This window comes from Typopeltis vanoorti, chromosome 16 (genome assembly GCF_054136105.1).
Source record: "Typopeltis vanoorti isolate ZY-2024b chromosome 16, IOZ_Tvanoo_1.0, whole genome shotgun sequence".
Classification (NCBI taxonomy): domain Eukaryota; kingdom Metazoa; phylum Arthropoda; class Arachnida; order Uropygi; family Thelyphonidae; genus Typopeltis; species Typopeltis vanoorti.
Window position 1 is genome coordinate 74068030 of NC_143564.1, and position 21866 is coordinate 74089895.

The 21866-nt window shown below is 35.3% G+C and overlaps 1 protein-coding gene across 1 annotated transcript in view; it reads left to right on the top strand.

The window, feature by feature from the left end:
* The window catches only part of LOC150098133 (NBAS subunit of NRZ tethering complex-like), a 1063858-nt gene that overhangs the window by 103201 nt on the left and 938791 nt on the right, over nucleotides 1–21866 (top strand). Inside the window, exons 6-7 of the mRNA XM_090406267.1 lie at nucleotides 6476–6609; nucleotides 19576–19667. Coding sequence (XP_090262393.1) covers nucleotides 6476–6609; nucleotides 19576–19667 — 226 coding nt within the window. The remainder of the gene's footprint in view (nucleotides 1–6475; nucleotides 6610–19575; nucleotides 19668–21866) is intronic.

A 21866-nucleotide genomic window follows, 5' to 3' on the forward strand; every position in this document is an offset into this window, starting at 1 on the left:
TTGATACAAGTTTTTTCACTTGGCTATGCTATCAATTATATATTTGGTTTGGTCCTTTATCCAAGTGTAAGCAAAAAAAGTTTGCGCCTGAAGTATTTTCAGAACTGGGGCAACTCGTGGTAAATGTGGAGTAAATTCTCATCACTTGCATTTAGTATCTCGAATAATGCAAAGCACATCTCCTTGCAGACATGTATAATGCTTTGCATTAATGAAGGGCCACTACCCAGAGGGGGTGCTTAAGGGTCAAAGTTGTATAACTGAGAGGAGACCTCCACATAGCCTTTAAAGGAATGCAGAGAACCGACCAGGGCTTCTGACCTAATGTCCAATCCTCACCTTCTCGTGGTGCACCCTGTTGGGTATGTACTTTGATACTGAACGAACGAGGATTGGCTGGCAATTTGGGATTTAGCTGACCAAATTATATTCTTATTGGTTAAACCAAAATAAAAAATGATGGTACAACATGACAAAATTTCATGCCGGCTGGGGCGTCGCCCGGTTAAACAAGGCCCCCGTTGTTTTCGCCAGGGAACCAGGGCGAACAGTGAAAAGTCAGCTACTGGAAGAAATCTGAAAACAAACCCCAACTCAACATCACCAGAGTTAAAGATCGGTACTATCAACGTAAGAAGCCTGAATGGTAAAGAAATGGAACTAGCTGAGGAATTAGATAAGTACCAGATTGACATAATAGGGGTGACTGAAACAAAAAAGATTAAAACTGGTGAGATCTTTCTGAGCAATAAATACAAAATGTTATATTCAGGCAATGACAATCAAGGAAAAGAAGGAGTAGCCATAGTATTCAACACAAAATACGAGGCTAATCTTCTTGAATGGCAGTCAGTCTCAAGTAGAGTAATGTGGGCAAATATGAGAATGGGGAACTGGACAATGAGACTTATTTGTGCCTATAGTCCCACAGAAGGCTCTACTAAGGTAGAAGTGGAGGAATTTTTTGAGGCTTTAGAAAAAGCAACTGACACAATGAAAAAGGAAAAGTTGGTCCTTGTTGGGGATCTAAATAGCAGAGTAGTAAATGATTGTGAGATATACAAAAATATTTTGGGAAAATTTGGAGAAAAGAGCAAAGCTAATAATAATGGCAAATATCTGTTGGATTTCTGTTCAGGACATGGACTGGTTATTACTAACACCATGTTCGAACATAAAAATGTGCACAAATTCGCATGGAGAGAAGAGGCTAGGAATAAGAAAAGTCTTATTGACTATGTTATTGTTGATAGTGATGTTTTCTCCCTGGTGCAGGACACCAGAGTGTACAGAGGATTTGAAATTGGAAATGATCACTATTTAGTCTTGAGCAGGTTAAAATTGAATTTCATATTGAAAAGAATAACATGTAAGAAAGTTTTAAAGCGAATAAAAGTTGAGCAGCTCTCAGATGTGAACTGTAGACTAAAATACAGAAAGATTATTGAAAAGAAAATGAAAGAGTTTGAGAACAGGAATCAAACCTTGGAGATTCAGTGGCAAACTCTGAAGAAAACATTGATTGATTCTGCCAGAGAGGCATGTGGTGAGGTTGTGTGCAAGGATAAAAAAATCAGAACTCCCTGGTGGACACAGGAAGTTAAAGAGGCAGTGAAGCAAAAGAAGAAAGCATATCAAAAGTTCCTGTCAAATAAGTCAGCTTTTACTCTTACAGAATACAGAGACAAATGTAAGAAAGCTAAACAGTGTGTAAAACTAGCTAAACAAAAGTCATGGGAGGACTTTGGCAAGAATATAGAAAATAAATATCAAGAAGGTGGCAAAATATTCCGGAGGTTGTTGAAGAAGCTTAGGAATGGAGGAAAGAGTGCTGTAAAAAGAGTTAGAGATGATAAAGGTGACATGAAAACAGGAGAAAAAGATATCCTTGAAGTATGGAGTAATTACTTTCAAAAACTGCTAAATGAAACAAGCAGTGATGACAGCACAGTGATAAAAAAAACACTGACCAGGCATTCAGTCAGGAATCCATATCCATACTTGAAGTAGAAAAAGCCATCAAAGGCTTGAAATGTGGAAAGGCAGCAGGAGTAGATGATATTCGACCAGAAATGCTGAAGTATGGTGGTATAAAAGTCTTACAGTGGCTGCACTGCATAGTTCAGAAAGCCTGGACAGAGGGACGAATTCCCGATGATTGGAGTAGAGCTCTCATAATAACCATGTATAAAAAGGGAAATAAAACTGCATGTGAGAATTACAGAGGTATTTCCCTACTGAGTGTTCCTGGCAGGATCTCTGCAAGTATACTTGAGAAACGGTTGAGAAGAATTGTGGAAGAAAAGCTTGGTGAAGAACAAGCTGGATTCAGGCCAAATAGAGGCTGTCAGGATCAGATCTTCACTTTACGACAAATAGTTGAGAAAGCATGGGAATACAACAAAGATCTGTATTTAAGTTTTGTCGATTTGGAAAAGGCATATGACAAGGTGCCAAGAGAGAAGCTATTCAATACGCTGCAGTTATATGGTGTCAATGGGGCATTATATCAAGCAATACTTAGTCTTTATTTGAGTTGTAAGTCAGCAGTTAGAATTGAAGGAAGTACAGGAAGATGGTTTAATGTTAAATCTGGTGTGAGACAAGGATGTACATTATCCCCTCTGTTATTCATTATCTATATGGATCACATTATGAAGGAAAGTGGTATTAAACATGATATCAAAATTGGAGATGTTAATGTCAGCTCTTTGCTTTATGCGGATGATGTTATACTTCTAAATAAATCCACTACAAGTCTGCAAGATTCTCTGACTAAATTGAATAACTGTTGTAATAGATATGGTATGAAGGTCAGCAATAAAAAGACAAAGACAATGAAAATAGGCAGAATCATTGAAAATGTCAACTGTGTTGTGAATGGAGAACCTGTGGAACAAGTAAAACATTTCAGCTACTTAGGTACAATTTTTAGTGAAGATGGTAAATTAAATATAGAAATAGACAACAGAATCAGCAAAGCTCGTATGGTAGGAAGTCAATTGAATAAATTCATATGGAATAAGCAAGAAATTAGTCAGAACACTAAATTAGCTATATACAAGACAGTATTCAAACCAGTTTTAACTTATGGATCTGAGAGCTGGGTCAGAAGTAAAACACTTGACCAAAGACTAGAGACCGCAGATATGAGAGTCCTGAGAAAGATTAGAGGCGTGAACAGATGGCATCAATGGCAATATTATATTAAAAATGAGGATATTTGGAAAGAACTTGACATTGTCAGCATCCAGGAATGCGTTAGCAGAGTTAATCTCAGGTGGTATGGTCACTTAAATAGAATGGGAGAGAAAAGATTAGCAAAACAAGTGTTCTCTGCCAGGTTGGCAGGAAAACGACCCAGAGGAAGACCAAGATATAGGTGGATTGATACGGTACAAAGTGCCTTAGACGATAGAAATGTAAGATCCGATAATGTTGGAGTATTGACAAGTAACAGACTGATTTGGAGGAAAATTGTAGATAGGAAGTTAGTAATGATGTAATTTTTTCATGTAGTACTGTCATATCCTGTACACCGTTTGAGGGTACATGGCAGGAATTTGATGATGATGATGATGACTACACAGACCAATTTCGACCTTTATTGAGGTCTCATCCTACACTTGGATAAAGGATCAAACCAAATGTATAATTGGCAGCATAGCCAAGTGAAAAAACTTCCATCAACTATCTCTAATCCAGAGAATTTTAATAATAAGGTGTTGACACCTTTTGGCAACTAGTATATGGTGATATGACTTCTGAATTACTTCCACCTTAGTATCCCCACCTCTGGGTCTGGCTCTCACTGATGAGACCTGAATAAAGGTTAAAACCGGTCTGGGTAGTGGCCCTTCCCTTAATACATTGCATTGTACATGTCCGCAAGGAAATCTGATTTGCATTATGGGAGATGCTAAGGCAAGTGATCAGAACTCACTCCACGAGTTGCCCCAGTCCTGAAAATACTTCAGGCGCAAACTTGGTTTGCTTACACTTGGATGTAGGATCAAACCAAATATATGATTGGTAGCATAGCCAAGTAAAAAACTTCCATGAATAATGCAAAACACATCTTCTTGCGTACATGTATAATGTTATGCATTATGAGAATGGTCACTACCCAGACCGGTTTCGACCTTTATTGAGGTCTCATTAGTGGGAACCGGACCAGGATGTGAGATACCAAGGTTGAACTAATGCAGAAGTCATATTTTCCTATAGCAGTTGCCAAAAGGTGTCGCACCTTATTATTAAAATACTCTGGATTAGAGATATAGTTGTTGAAAGTTTTTAACTTGGTTCACTTGTATCTTTAATTTATAATATAGCCAAGTGAAAAACTTTCAACAACTATCTATCTAATCCAGAGTATTTTAATAATAAGGTGTAACACCTTTTGGCAACTGGTATAGGAAAATATGACATCTGCGTTACTTCGACCTTGGTATCTCACCTCCAGATCTGGCTCCCACTGATGAGACCTCAGCAAAGGTCGAAACCGGTCTAGGTAGTGATCTTTCCCATAATGCATAGTATTATATATGTCTTCAAGGAAATATGTTTTGGATTATGGGATACTAAGGCAAGTGATCAGAACTTATACTACCTTTACCATGAGTTACCCCAGTTCTGAAAGATACTTCAGGCACAAACTTTGTTTGCTTACACTTGGATAAAGGATTAAACCAAACAGTGGTATCTCGCTAATCTGAACCCTCCTGTAATCCGAACTGCGGTTTGAAAGAAAAAATTTTATTTATTACTTATTATTATATTGTGTACTATTATTTTTATTTAATAATTATTATTTTAACTATTATTATTACAGTATGGTATTTTATCATACTGTCGATTGTACGGTTATGCTGTAGGTTTATTTTGATTTATTGTGTGTTCACCATTTTCCTGGGAAGCTGTCGAACCTGAAGCATTTCGAGCATCATGCGAAAAACTGTAGCCTTCTAGAATTTACCAAGATAACTATGTGATATACAAAAAGAGGAAATTCAAAACACAATACAAATTCAGATGTTGAAATTTCACAAACAGATATTACGGAATGGATTACAGGTAGAACAGAAAGTGAATTCAAAATCAAATCAGATACTGAAATTATAAATATGACAATACAGAATGAATTAGAAAATGATGATGATGATGATAAAGAACTCGAAAAAAAAAAGTAAAACATGAAGCACTTGACAGTTTTGATATGTGTATAGAATGGGCTAAGCAGAATGATACGCCATTCCACAAAATTTTATTGCTAATGCGGCTCCGAGAAGAAGCATTGGAAAATAGTTTAGCTTCCAAGAAGCAAAAGAAAATCAGTGACTTTTTTACAAAGAAATAAAAAAAAACTTTTTTTTGTGTGTTGTGTACAAGAAAGTGATATTTTTTATGCAAATTAAGTTATGTACTGAACTATGCAATTTTATTAAATCAGAATACTCAACAATACAGGTACATACAAACTAAATTTTTTACTAAAATAAACTTCTGAACTTTTGTATTATTTTTCAAGTTTTACATTATAGTACAGCAACTTTTTTTTCTATCAGATACTTCATTTATTTACAGAATTAAATTGATGTACCATTAGAATCTGATTATTGTTGTCTTAAACGCTAGTTATTGTTGTCTCTTGGGCGAAAATTCGTTAATTTGAACTTTTCGCTAATTTGAACGAGCACGGTTTTTATTAGTTTGGATTAGCGAGATACCACTGCATATAATTTCTTGGTATCTTTAATTTATAGCTTAACTTTTGGCAACTGGTATAGGAAAATGTGACTTCTGCATTATTTCATCCTTGGTATCTAACCTCCAGGTCTGGCTCCCACTGATGAGACCTCAGTTAAGGTTGAAACCGGTATGGGTAGTGACCCTTCCCATAATGCATAGCATTATACATGTCTGCAAGGAGATGTGCTTTGTATTTTGGGATACTAAGGCAAGTGATGCGAACTCATACCACCTTTGCTACGAGTTGTCTCAGTCCTGAAAGATACTTATGGCATAAAATTTGTTTGCTTACACTTGAATAATGGGTTAAACTAAGAATATAATATCTTGGTATCTTTAATTTATAGCTCAGAGGCACTGCCTGTTCTCTTATGCAATGGAGTTCATGGGCAGAGATGCCATCAGTCCCACTGCTATATTTACATTGATATTTTTCAGTGTGCAGAGTATCCCCATTTCACGTACCTCTATTTTTGCATCCATCTGTCACCTTGTCAACTAATATTTCCGCCTGGATGATAAACCTTTGCAAAATGATCACTTAGTATCACAGACTTTGCATTTTGGTACAACTTTAAAATATTACAGACAGTAATTTATGTAGAGAATGTTTTGATCAAAAAGATTGCACTAATATTATTATTATTATTATTATTTTTTTTTGTTATAGTCTTAAAAGTATTTTGCTTGCAGTTTAGTTTAATTAGTCTTTATTTTATTTCAGTTCCCAGAGATTCTTATCCACAGTGGCAAAAATTGGTTTGGTCTCCTGATTGTACAATGTTAGCTGTTGCTCACAGTAATGGAAATATTGATTTCTTTGATTTACTTGGAAGTAATTTATTTACTATTGAGAAGGTATTTATAATTTTGCTATTTCATGTTAGTAGTACAGCATAATCCACAAATATATTTATATCTATGTATGTAAAAAGTAAACAAAAAATAAATTAAAAAATAAAAATGTATATAAATTAATATAAAAATAGAAAAAAAATCTTTAGCTCACCAACTGTACTAATGTACTAGAAGTACACACGCACTCACTCACTCACGCGCTCTCTTTTTCTTTCATGGATGGGAGGGACATTATCAGCATTTCTTTAAATTGTCATGTTTTTAAATGTAGTTATGGAATGACAGTGTGGTTTTGAAATAGGGGTTGTTTAAGGATCAAAGCAAGATAAATGGAAGGAGATTTCTACATAGCTTTCAATGAATGCAGAAAACTGATCGAGACTTTTGACATAATATCTAATCCACACCTCCCACTACTCTTAGATTATGAGATAATCAAAGTTAGGTTGGCTGTTTGGAACTTAACTTACCAGATTATACTTTGTATTGTCTTAAGCCAAAAACAAAATGATTATGCAACATAATGAAATGTCATGCAAGTTGCTTTCATATGCATGTCAGCATATGAAAGCAACAAAGTCAGACAAAGAAATCTTGGGCCAAGCAGGTCATATAAATTGATTTCAGTCACCTGCCTAACCTTTGGCAATGTGACAAAAGTGAATATTCTGCTCTTCATACTAAAGGCAGCATGTATAATGTGATGTGGAAAGTTGAGGCGAGCTGCAGCCATAAGAGATGTCAGTTGAGGTTCAGTAATGTATAATAGATAGCGTTTGGGTTTATGTAAGCTTCAGTGTGCATAATTGATGTTTGTATTGAGACCCCCAGATGACGGTAAGTAAATAATACTTACCATGATATTTTATTCTTGTTTAATTCTTTACCCAAATTTAAGAAAGCAAGGTGTGCATGTAAAGTATATTCGTGAGTAGGCTACTTCATATAGATGCTGTTGACTTCACATAAATTGCTTCAGTATCCCCTAATGCAAAACACTTCCTTACAGACATGACTATTGCTCTGCATTATGAGACTACCCTGACTAGTTTTGATCTTTATCAGGTCTAATCAGTGGAATCCAGATCAAGAATGATAACAAAGTTGAATTAATGCAGAAGCCATATTTTTTCCATATACGAGTAGCAGAAAGATGTATTGCCTTATTATTAAAATACTCACAATTGGAAATAGTTGTAGAAATTTTATTCTCAGTTTCTAAGTAAATTATACTTGTCAAGAAATTTTATTATTTTGTAATTCTTTACCGAAGTGTAAGTAAAATCTTCATGACTAGACTAGACTATTGGTGTATATAGAGGCTATTCACATCATTTGCTTCGGTATCCCATAATGCAAAGCACACTTCCTTTTAGACAGGAATATTGCTATGCATTATGGCAGTTGACATTTTGCTAATAGTTCACATCAGTTGCCTTAGCATTGCATTAGGCAGTCATCGCAAACTCTGTTGGCCAAACAATAGTTGGCAGATCAACTCATTCGTCAATCAACAGGCCATGAACCTCACAGCCTGTTAATTGGAGAATGCTAACCACTTGGCCAACCATATAATTGATATATGTGGACTGTATTTTTGCTTTATAGGATATGATTTATCAATTGAAGGTAGTACAGGAAGATTCCCTGACTAAATTGAATAACTGTTGTAATAAATTTGGTATGAAAAATCAGCATTAACAAGACAAAACAGTGCAAATAGGCAGAAACATTTAAAATATTAACTGCATTGTAAATGGAGACCCTATAGAACAAGGAAAACATTTCAGCTACTTAGGCACAATTTTTAGTGAAGGTAAATTAATATGGAAATAGACAACAAAATCAACAAAGCTGGTATGGTAGGAAGTCAACTGAATAAATTTATATGGAATTAGAGAAAAATTAATTAAAACACTAAATTAGCTGTATACAAGACAGTGTTCAAACCAATTTTAACTTATGGATCTGAGAGCTGGGTTAGAAATAAAACACTTGACCAAAGACCAGAGACGACAGATATGAGAGTCCTGAGAAAGATTAAGGCATGAACTGATCGCATCAGTGGGAATATCATATTAAAAATGAGGATATTAGGAAAGAACTTGACATTGTTAGCATTTAGGAACGTGTTAGAAGAGCTAATCTCAGGTGATATGATCACTTAAACAGAATGGGAGGAGAAAAATTGCAAAACACGTGTTCTTTGTCAGGTTGACAGGAGAAAGATCTAAATGAAGACCAAGATATAGGTGGATTGATACAGTAAAAAGTGCCTTAGAAGACAGAAATATAAGATCTGATAATGTGGGAGTCTTGACAGATAACAGATTGATTTTGAGGAAAATTGTTGATAGGAAGTTCTTCATGTAGTGTTGTCATAATATCCTGTACACCCCCCCCCCCCCTAGAGGGTACATGTCAGGAATTTGATGATGAGGATGATTATTCATTAATAATGCATTAATGCACCTGGAAAACACTAATAAGGCTAACAGTCCAATCCAGTATAATGGATGAAAAGATAAAATTGAAAAACATGCTCTTCACTCATAAACACACTTGTGAAATACTAGAAACTTTTTTTTACCAATAACTTATGCCATTTATTTATTATTAATATTATTGTAATAACAATTCCACTGACAAAAGATTGTAAATCTTTAATTTTATACTGTAGGCTGGGTTAAAGGTTAGATAATTGGAAATTATCTAATGGATGAGAACAAATATCTAATGGTAGAGATGGCTGTTAGAGAACCAAAATGTGGAAAGGCAGAAGAAATAGATGGAATACCTCTAGGATTCTTGAAACAACTTCAAAAGAAAGGAATTGGAGAAATAAGTAAACTAATAAATTTAATTTATAACAAAGGAGAATTACCAAAAGATTTTATGACCTTAATATTTATACCTATATCAAAGAAAAGTAATGCAGTGAAATGCAAGGAATTTAGAACATTAAGTTTCATTTCTCATACATCAAAAATACTTATGAGAATTCTAACATGGAGAATTGCATCTAAGGTGGAGGAATTTCTTGGAGAAGATCAGTTTGGTTTCAGGAAGGATAAGGGAACAAGAGATGCGATTAGACTTAAGAATAATTAGCGAAAGAAGTTTGGAAGTAAATAAAGAAGTTAATATCTGTTATATAGATTTTGAGGATGGGCTGGCAATTTGGGATTTAGCCAACCAAATTGTATTTTTATTGGCTTAAACCAATATACAAAATGATGGTACAACATGACAAAATTTCATGCCGGCTGGGGCGCCGCCCTGTTACACAAGACTCCCGTTGTTTTCGCCAGGGAACCAGGGCGAACAACAAAAAGTCAGCTACTGGAACAAATCTGAAAGCACACCCAAACTCAACATCATCAAAGTTAAAGATCGCTTCTTATGTTGATATACTGATCTGTAACTTTGGTATGGCAAAGAAATGGAGGTAGCTGAGGAATTCGATAAGTACCAGATTGACATAATAGGGGTGACTGAAACAAAAAAGACAAAAACTGGTGATATCTTTCTGAGCAATAAATACAAAATGTTATATTCAGGCAATGACAATCAAGGAAAAGAAGGAGTAGCCATAGTATTTAATACTAAACACGAGGCTAATATTCTTGAATGGCAGGCAGTCTCAAGTAGAGTAATGTGGGCAAATATCAGAATGAGGAACTGGGCAATGAGACTTATTTGTGCCTATGGTCCCAGAGAAGGTTCTACTAAGGTAGAAGTGGAGGAATTTTTTGAGGCTTTACAGAAAGAAACTGACACAATGAAAAATGAAAAATTTGGTCCTTGTTGGCGATATCTAAAAAGCAGAGTAGGAAATGATTGTGAGACACATACAAAAACATTGGGAAAATTTCTAGAAAAGAGCAGAGCTAATAATAATGGCAAATATTTGTTTGATTTCTGCTCAGAACATGGACTGGTTATTACTAACACCATGTTCCAACATAAAAATGTGCTCAAATTCACATGGAGAGAAGAGGTAAGGAATAAGAAAAGTCTCATTAACTATGTTATTATTGATAGTGGTGTTTTCTCCCTGGTGCAGGACACCAGCGTGTACAGAGGATTTGAAATTGAAAGTGATCACTATTTAGTCTTGAGCAGGATAAAATTGAATTTCATATTGAGAAGAATAACATGTAAGAAAGTTTTAAAGCAAATAAAAATTGAGCAGATCTCAGATGTGAACTGCAGGCTAAAATACACAAAGCTTATTGAAGAAAAAATGAAAGAGTTGCAAACAGGAACCAAACCTTTGAGATTCAGTGCTTCAGTGTTTCTTCAGCCTTGAAGAAAACCCTGATTGATTCAAGCAGTGAGGCATGTGGTGAGGTTGTCTGCAAGGATTGAAAAATCAGCACTCCATGGTGGGCACAGGAAGTTAAAGAGGCAGTGAAGGAAAAGAAGAAAGCATATCAAAAGTTCCTAGCAAATAAGTCAGCTTGTGCTCTTAGAGAATACAGAGATAAATGTAAGAAAGCTAAACACTGTGTAAAACTAGCTAAATAAAAGTCATGGGAGGACTTTGGCAAGAACATAGAAAATAAATATCAAGAAGGGGGCAAAATATTCTGATGGTTGAAGAAGCTTAGAAATGGAGGAAAGAGTACTGTAAAAGGTGTTAGAGATGATAAAAGTGACATGAAAATGGGAGAAAAAGATATCCTTGAAGTATGGATTAACTACTTCGAAAAATTGCTAAATGAAACAAGCAGTGATAGCACAGTGGTAAAAAAACACTCAACAGGCATACAGTCAGGAATACATATCCATACTTGAAGTAGAAAAAGCCATCAAAGGCTTGAAATGTGGAAAGGCAGCAGGAGTAGATGATATTCGACCAGAAATGCTGAAGTATGGTGGTATAAGAGTCTTAGAGTGGCTGCACTGCATAGTTCAGAAAGCCTGGACAGAGGAACAAATTCCGGGTGATTGGAGTAGAGCTCTTATAGTACCCATATATAAAAAGGGAAATAAAACTAAATGTGAGAATTACAGAGGTATTTCTCTACTGAATGTTCCTGGCAAGATTTATGCAAGTATACTTGAGAAATGGTTGAGAAGAATTGTGGAAGAAAAGCTTGGTGAAGAACAAGCTGGATTCAGGCCAAATAGAGGGTGGCATAATCAGATCTTCACTTTACGACAAGTTGAGAAATCATGGGAATATAACAAAGATCTGTATTTAAGTTTTATCGATCTGGAAAAGTCAAATGACAAGGGGCCAGAGAGAAGCTATTCATCCAGTTATATGGTGTCAATGGGGCATTATATCAAGCAATACTTAGTCTTTATTTGAGATGTAAGTCAGCAGTTAGAATTGAAGGAAGTACAGGAAGATGGTTTAATGTTAAATCTGGTTTGAAACAAGGATGTACATTATCCCCTCTGTTATTCATTATCTATATGGATCACATTATGAAGGAAAGTGGTATTAAACATGATATCAAAATTGGAGATGCTAATGTCAGCTCTTTGCTTTATGTGGACGATGTTATACTTCTAAATAAATCCGTTATAAGTTTGCAAGGTTCTTTGACTAAATTGAATAACTATTGTAATAGATATGGTATGAAGGTCAGCAATAAAAAGACAAAGACAATGAAAATAAGTAGAATCGTTGAGAATGTCAACTGCATTGTGAATGGAGAACCTGTGGAACAAGTAAAACATATCAGCTATTTAGGCACGAGTTTTAGTGAAGATGGTAAATTAAATATGGAAATAGACAACAAAATCAACAAAGCTGGTATGGTAGGAAGTCAATTGAATAAATTCATATGGAATAAGAGAGAAATTAGTCAGAACACTAAGTTCTCTGTATACAAGACAGTGTTCAAACCAGTTTTAACTTATGGATCTGAGAGCTGGGTCAGAAGTAAAACACTTGACCAAAGACTAGAGACCACAGATATGAGAATCCTGAGGAAGATTAGCGGTGTGAACAGATGGCATCAATGGCAATATAATGTAAAAAACGAGAATATTAGGAAAGAACGTGACATTGTCAGGAATGCATTAGCAGAGCTAATCTCGGGTGGTATGGTCACTTAAACAGAATGGGTAAGGAAAGATTAGCAAAATAAGTGTTCCCTGCCAAGTTGGCAGGAAAATGACCCAGAGGAAGACCAAGATATAGGTGGATTGATACGGTACAAAGTGCCTTAGATGATAGAAATATAAGCTCTGATAATGTTGGAGTCTTGACAAGTAACAGATTGATTTGGAGGAAAATTGCATATAGGAAGTTAGTAAGGATGTAAATTTTTCATGTAGTACTATCATATCATGTATACCCCTTGAGGGTACATGTCAGGAATTGATGATAGATTTTGAAAAAGCTTTTGACTTTGTAAAATGGGATAAGATAATGGAAGTAATGGAAAAGATTAGTATAGATTGGAAAGATAGAAGACTAATTATTTCACTACATATGGGACAAACTGCTATCGTAAGAGATACATGTGGTACAACCAAACCAGGTACCATTGGATGAGGAGTAAGACAATGCTGCTCTTTGTCCCCAGTTTTGTTCAATATATATTCCAAAGCAATGTTAAAAGAAGCATTGGAGAATGCAGAAGAAGGAATAGAGATAGGAGGTAGGCAGATATTTGCAATACGATATTCAGATGACAAGACATTATTATCAAATACTGAGGGAGGATTACAACATCTGCTGAACAGATTATTGGAATCCTGTATTAACTATGGAATGAGAATTAACATAAGCAAAACAAAAGTAATGAAAATAACACGGTACTATGGATGTAAGAATAAATGGAGAATTGAATCAAGTAAGGACATTTAAATATCTGGGAAGTGTGATCAGCAGCAATGAAAAATGTACAAGTGACATAAGAGCAAGAATAGTGATGGGAAGAGATGCCTTTAATAGAAAATGGAATTTAATCGGAAGTAAAATGAATAGAAATTTAAAGAAAAGACTAATAAAATGTTATGCGTGGAGTGTTGCCTTATATGTAGCCGAAACCTGGATATTGAGGAAAAAAGAAATCAAAATTTTGTAAAGCTTTGAGTTTGGAGAAGTATGGAAAAAATAAAATGGACAGATAAAATAAATAATGAAGAGGTCTTAAAAAGCATAGAGGAAGAAAGGAATCTGTTAAAAAGGATAAAAAGAAGAAAGGAAAATTTAATTTGGCATATCCTGAGAGAAAATGGAATAATCAGAGATGCCATTGAAGGAAATAGACCTAGAGGAAGAGTGAGGAAAACAATGCTAGATGACATGCTGAATGGAGACAGATACACAACCTTGAAAGAGAATGCTCAGAACAGAAGAAAGTGGAAGGAAAGTTTTTGCTATTAAAAGAAGAACCTGCTCATTTGCAGAATACTTAAGAAGAAGAATTGGAAATTCTAGAAGCTAAATATGGAATTTTTTTAAAGCTATTTCAGGTGTCAGATAAGGTGGCTTAGTGGTCATGGAGGTGAGATTACATTTGTATGTGAAAACCAGTGGTGGCGCTGCAACTTTTGAAATATACATACACACTGTAAGTAGTGTGTGTACATGTTTGGATAAAATATCAAAATTATGGTAAAAATTTAAAAAAAATTAAAAATGAAAAAATATTGTTTATTATCGATAAAATTATACAGTTTGGTATAATTCAAAATTACTTAAAAATAAAATATATTCTTCTTGTTTTGTTTCATGAAAAAATATTGTTTATTATCGATAAAATTATACAGTTTAGTATAATTCAAAATTAATTTAAAATAAAATCCAATCTTCTTGTTTTCTTTCGAGCAAAAAGGTCAATAACTTTTTCCTTGATGTTTGTGTGACTGTCGAAGAATTTGTAGTTCACTTACAGTCACTACTTTCACAGAACCCATTTCTTGAGGTTGCATTTCTGAGGTCATAGTTGTCAATAACACCAATAATGTTCTAAAATAAAAACTATAACAAATGTTATGTCATTAATTGTAATGTCCAAATATTTAAAGAGATGGAGTAAACACGATAAGCACTACGAACACTCTACTACTGGCGCAAACTGCATATAAACAACAGTGGAACTGTGCAGCAGACAGTGCCGCATTACGCTAATAGCTCGCATCTCACTATGACGTGCATATGCTTGTGCACATAGCAATGTTTACCACAGTGCTGCTAGCATCCTTCACCTTCCTGAGTGCTACAAGAAGGATTTTTATTATTTTTTATACAAAATAAGAGAATTGCATAGGATTGTTGATGATAAAATTAAATATTACAAGCAAATATAAATAAATTAATAAATATATTTATATGTGGAGAAAAATTGGGGGTGCTGCAGTTCCGTGCCTATGCACAAGCCGCCCCTGGTGAAAACATCACAAGATATAGTGTTAACACCTAGTTTATCTGAATACCATCACCTATCTTATATATCACATGAGAGTTCTAGATGATTTGAAGTCACTAGGAATTTAAAAAAAAAAAAAAAAAATTGGGGAAAAAATTCAAGGCACATTACTTGCTGTCATAATTTTTTTACACTAATCCAAATCTCAAAGATTATAAGCTAGTTTGGTCAAACCCTGAAGTTCAGAGGAGACACTGGTGGTGGATGTATGGATTTGTTCTTTTTCAGTTTGCAAATGCAGCATACAGGGGAATACCGAGGTCTTTCTGCTTTTGATATACAGAAAATAACAGCAACTATCCACAGAGAAACATAGGAAGAAGTGGAGAATGATATACCAGTGTTGATATCTTAAAATATTCAAGAGAACAATTTTGTTTGTTCTCTTTATTATTATTATTATTCAGGGCTCCATGGAGTCAAAAGACTCATCGTGGGAGATCCTTCCTAAGAAACAAAGTGTATCAAGATTCATCGAGGGAGGTCCCCCTCCAGGAAACACAAAGTCTATCACACCACTCTTTAAACCCATTGACCGTTTTCGCTCTCACCACTCTATCAAGCAATGCACTCCATGGCTCAACCAGCCTCCATGCAAAGAAACCACTCCTCACCCTCTTTCTCACAGTTTCCTTTCATAACTTCCAGGGATGGCCCCTTGTCATCACTCCTTCCTGTTGTTCAACCAATCGAAAGAACTCCCCAGTGTCAACACTGTAACCACCTCTCAACAGTTCAAAAGTCTCAGTCATATCACCCCTCTCTCCCTCTATCCACCAAACTCTGCAGTCCACACTCCTTCAACCGATCCTCATAACTAACATTGTACAGTCCTGAAACAATCTTTGTTACCTGCCTTTGTACCCTTTCCACAGTTAATTTATCCCCTTCAAATCCTGGGGACCAGATCTGAGAACAATAGTCTAAGTGTGGTCTAATCAGGGTCTTATACAATGGAACGATAACTCTTTTATCTCTACAGGTCATCATCCTTCTCAGTATTGCAGCAATCCTCTGGGTTACCTTCACCACCTTTGCAATATGTACCTTGGATTTCAGGTTTCTATCAATCATCTACCTCAGATCTCTTGTCTCCCCCTACTTCCTCCAGTACAACTCCTCCAATAGAGTATGCAGCCTCCCATCTATGGATCCCAAACCTCAAGACCTTACATTTTTCTGCATTAAACCGATACACCCCATTCATTTGCCCATTCTATCTAGCCTATTCAAATCCTCTTGCAGGGCTACCACATCTGCACTAATAACCCTTCCCAGCTTCGCATCATCTGCAAACAACTGAATATCCCCTTGCAATCCACGGACAATGTCATTGATATAAAGGTTAAACAGTTCTTGAAGAATCTTTTATTAACTTACATCAACTCTGCATTATTAGCATGCAATTTTTACAGTTTATTTGAACAGTCTTTATTAAGAAAGGGAAAAAAAGATTCTTAAGTATTTAGCTTGTGCACACACACACACACGTAAGAGATTGTAGAACCTGTAACACATACTCAGTCATGTATTCAGGGTTTAAGAGAAAAGTAAAGCAACCCATTCTTTTTTGAATAAACAAGATTGTAGCCCTTTAGGAACATTTAGTAAGAGAGGCTGTTCCAAATAATAGATGCATGCAGAAGAGAAGGAAAGAAAAGGATGAGATTGGAATTGGTGAGCTTGAACTTGGAATGTGAGTGGATATTGAACAGCTACTGCTTAAGATATTATAGGATTAACAGACAAGGGAGGAATGATGGATGCCAGTTCGGCAGACGAGCATCCATGGAACTATAGAAAAGACAAGGCAGAAACAGCCTATCTGTGTGAGAGGATCGGGGAGGGGGGGGTATTGATTAGTCAAATTGCTTTCCTCTAGCTCACGAGGATTCTATAGAGAGAATCTTTGGGATGCTGTGCAAAAGGTGAGACCAAAATTGTAAGCATGAGTGAATTTAGCATCTGAAGTGAGAAGTAATGTCAGCAAAAAAAAAATACCAACATTTTTTGGATTCCAAGAACACTATGGTGTCTGTACCAGAAAAAGTTAATCAATCTCAGTTCACTTTTTCTTTCTGAAGCAAAGGAAAATGAATTGAAATTTTTGCTGGAAAGAAGATAGCATTGTATTCTGTTAGCATTTAAGGTAACTAGGTTATCCTTGTTGAAGAATGGTATAGAGGGCAGTGTTTAAGGCATTAATTGCAGGTTGCCACAAATTTTCTTTTTGAAATTGGTAAATATAAATCATTTGGCATATGTTCTAATTCCTTTTGGAAGTGAGAGTTTCCCTCTGACTGAACACAACTCTGATATGTGGTACATTTGTTATTAATACTGATTTGACCATGCTTGGTGCTAAACTTTGGAGTAATCTGGACACACCTTCTTCCTCTAAAGTAAGTCACTTGGACAAACATATGATATATTGATGAAATTTTAGGTGAGTTTTCATGTTTTTGCATTGTCAACTGGGAGATTCCAAGTTCCAGTGCTGTTTTATGCATTGAGTTTATTGATGTTGCAACAGATTTCTCAACTTGTCCTTGTTATTCATCTCTTGTTGAAGATCTACCACCTCTTGGTTCATTGAAATTGCCATTGGAAATCAGCTCACATTGTCTTTATAGTTTTTTTCCTTACCATACATCCAACACCTGACATTAACTGGAGGGGAACTAACCAGTTACAAATGGCAAAAAGCCTAACAACAGATGACAGTTTGTAAACAGCACTCTATACTAGACCTGGTCAAAGTCCTAGAAAAGTTTTTCTCATCTGCATATAGGTTGATTGATCTAGACATGGGTCATTGTTTAATTAATTGCATTTCAAGTTATGAAGATATTCACTGTTGATGACATCCAGAGCGCACTGAGGTGAGAGAAATGGGTCTCTTTTGAAATATGCTGATTATAAGAGTGTTAAACAATAAATAAAGAAAAAAAAAAACATGGAGAGATGTGAAAATTGAAGATGTTAATCTTACCGCTTTATTTTATGCAGATGATTGTATACTCCTAAATTAATTCAGGACAAGTAGGCGGAATTTCCCGAACAAATCAAATAACTGCTGTATTAAATTTCATTAAAAAGACAAAGACACTGAAAATAGACAGAAACATTGAAAACATCAACTGCATCCTGAATAGAGAATCTATAGAACAAATAAAACATTTCAGTTATTTAGGTACAATTTTTAGTGAAGATGACGAATTAAATTTGGAAATAGACAGAATTAGCAAAGCTTGTATGGTAAGAAGTGAATTGGCTGTATACAAGACAGTATTCAAACCAATTTTAACTTATGGATCTGAGAGCTGGGCTAGAAATAAAACTTTTGATCATAGTCTGGAGATCACAGATATGAGAGTCCTGAGAAAGATTAGGGGACTGAACAGGTGGCATCAATGGCATTATCACATTAAAAATGAGGATTTTAGGAAAGAACTTGGCATTGTTAGCATTCAGGAATGTGTTAGCAGAGCTAATTTCAGGTGGTATGGTCACTTAAACAGAATAGGAGAGAATAGATTAGCTGAACCAATGTTCTTTGCCAGGATGGCAGGAAAATGACACTCAGAGGAAGACCAAGATGTAGGTGGGTTGATATAGTAAAAAATGCCTTAAAAGGCAGAAATATGTGATCTGATAATATTGGAATGTTGACAGATAACAGGCTAATCTGGAGGAAAATTGTTGATACGAAGTTAGTAATGATCTAACTTCTCGTGTAATACTACTATCAGGGGGCATGTATGTCAGGAATTTGATGATGATGAAAAAAAAAAAAAATGGATGGGTGCTAATTTTAGAATACAATTGGAATGAGGAACCAGAACATTTTTTTGGAATGTAGGTTAATCTAGATTTTTCTGATGTCTTCCTGTCAAATGGCACTGGAGAGAGAGAGAGATGTAGTGTACTGTTTCAGGTATAGTAGGGATCATCCACTGATCATCTCAGTGGATTCATCTTGCTACATTTATTCTCTCTCTCTCTCTCTCTCTGGATTCCTTTCCCGCAACCACAAATGATTTATCCTCTGGTCATAAATTTTAGGTAAATTTAATCAGTTCTGCAGATAAGTTTCATCTAGTACAATACTACCATTTTGTGTGAGGCTTAAACATTAGGTCTTCTGGATATATTGCTGGATGACAAATTAACTAATACTTTATTTATTACAGTGGTAATGTACAGTAGGCTTTCAACATTTCACGGGTATATCATTTTTACCAGAATGCTTGTGTTGCAGATTTGGCTTGCTGTACAAATAATATCTTTTCTCCATTCTGCTGAGGCATGGATATTTGTGAATGCGTAAGTGGCAGATGATTTTTATGCCTTGTGTGAGATCTCTGCCTGAAGAAGTGGCTTTAAGAAGTTCCATGTTTGGTCATTGGAATGATCCCCAACCTTTAATGAGCTGATAATGGGCTGAATTCACATTATTATTATTATTTATTTATTGATTGATTTTTTTGGCATGTGTTGGAATTTGTAGAATTGATACAAGAATATTAAAGGAGGAACTTATTGGAATTTTCAATTTATTTTAAAGGAAAACAAGCATACACGGAAAGGATGCTCAGATTTCAGTCATGCCATTGCGGGCATGGTATTTGCCGATGTCAGAGATAAAATTACTCGATGGTAAGTGGTTTAGTATTTCTCAGATTAAATGTTCCATGCAGTAACATGATTAAGGCACAAGTTGATGTCTAAGGCCCAGTACAGAATAACTTTTTGTTAATTTATTTAATGGTATTAATTTACAACACAATAATAATGATAAGAAGTTTGAATGTGTTTGATAATTTGTCTTTAGAACACAGTATAAAAACCTTTATGTTAAACATTTTATTACTTATTGAGTTTAATATTAATTTCTCAATGGTACTGCGTTGTTCTCTATTCTATTATTTATATTCAGTATACAAATATTTGCACAGAATTTCCTGTAGTTTGTGTATTGAAAGTTTATTTTTCACTTGGTCAGACTATAATAAATTTAGTTTTAATCTTTTATCCAAGTGTGTGCAAACAAAGTTTGCACCTGAAAGTATCTTCAGGACTGAGGTAAAGTGGTACAACACCAGGCAACTCCTTGCAAAGGTGGAGCAAGCTACCAACACTCCTATTCCAGTAGCTCCATAATGCAAAACACATCTCCTTGCGGATATGTATAATGTTATGCATTAAGGGAAGGGCCACTACCCAGACTAGTTTCGACCTTTATTGCAGTCTCTTCAGTGGGAGCCAGGCCCAAGTGGAGATACCAGACAGAATCATTAGCAAGGTCATCTCCTCCTATAGGAGCTGCCTGCCAATGCTTCTGCCTGGTATCTCCAATTGGGCCTGGCTTCCACTGAAGAGACCTCAATAAAGGTCGAAACTAGTCTGGGTAGTGGCCCTTCCCTTAATGCATAACATTATACATATCCGCAAGGAGATGTGCTTTGCATTATGGGGATACGGGGATAGGAGTGTTGGTAGCTTGCTCCACCTTTGCAAGGAGTCGCCTGGTGTTGTACCACTTTACCCCAGTCCTGAAGATACTTTCAGGTGCAAACTTTGTTTGCACACACTTGAATAAAGGATTAAAACTAAATTTATTATAGTTTGTGTATGTATGTGCCAATGTATTCTTTAATGTATCATATTCTATATTCTAAACTTTTTTTTTTAACTTGTTGCATTATGATTATACAGCAAAACTAAAAATTCCTATTTTACACCTTTGAAGAGGCCAACTTAAATATAAAATTAATAGTTGATGAAGATAGAGTTCCTGCAGGATGATTGTGGAATCTTTTGCCCTGTACTGTCAAGATGTCTTGATGGTGTGGGCAAAGGATAATGGTGGTTGCTATTAAAATGTAAGGGGCTAAAGAGATTGTAAGCTGCATATTTTATTGATGGGACTGCACCTCAGGAAAGTAATGAGGCCCAGGATTTTGGAAATGTTGGTTCATTATCTGTAATCTATTACAGTAATCTCTCAATTATTCAACCACAACAGGAAAGTGGGTAATTGATAGGTCAGAAGGTGCAGTTACTTGATATTGCACCAGAAGTTGTTTGACAATATTAATCCATTCAAGGATCAGTTAATTGAAGATTAGATAATTGATTTCTTCATTTTGCTTTATTTTACCGTTTTGTGAAAATAAATAAGATATTATGTCAGCTGAAGAAGGTGTACTCTAAAACTTCATTTATTTTTTGTAGTGTTTTATATGTATAAAAATTGTTTATATTTCTGCATCAAAAAGTCTGTTTTGGGCATTACTGCTAATGGTTGGCATTTCTGAATTAAGCTGTGTCTTAGACTATCTGAAAATCTTTTCTTCCTTAGCAACTGCCAGGTTTAAAGCTTACTTGCCGCTGTTGAGATGGAATGTTTGCTTACTTTACTGTGTAATCACATGTTCCAGAAGGCAAAGGAGTCCAAAGCAATGACCCAGTATATGCTAGAAATTTCTTTTGTTTTCATCTTTGTTTTTTGATTGATTTGCAACAGAAATGCCAATCTTTCTTTTGTAGGTCAATGCAGTGTATTTTTCAAAATTAATTCCTAACGATCATCACTAAGACCACATAATTTCTTAATTTATAATAATCACTGCTTCAATTTTATTATCTAAAAATTATAAATTATCTGATATATAGTAACCTTTATTCCTTTTGATGTAATACAATGATCTTTTGAAGGGGAGAAGAAGTAGTGTAGCTGTGTTAAATTCTTCAGTTTTGTGGAAAGTAGAGGGTGTATTTAGAGGATTCAGTAATCCAGATTCTTTCACATCTTGATTACTGTGCTCAGGTCTGGTCTCCTGGGTTTCTTGGGGC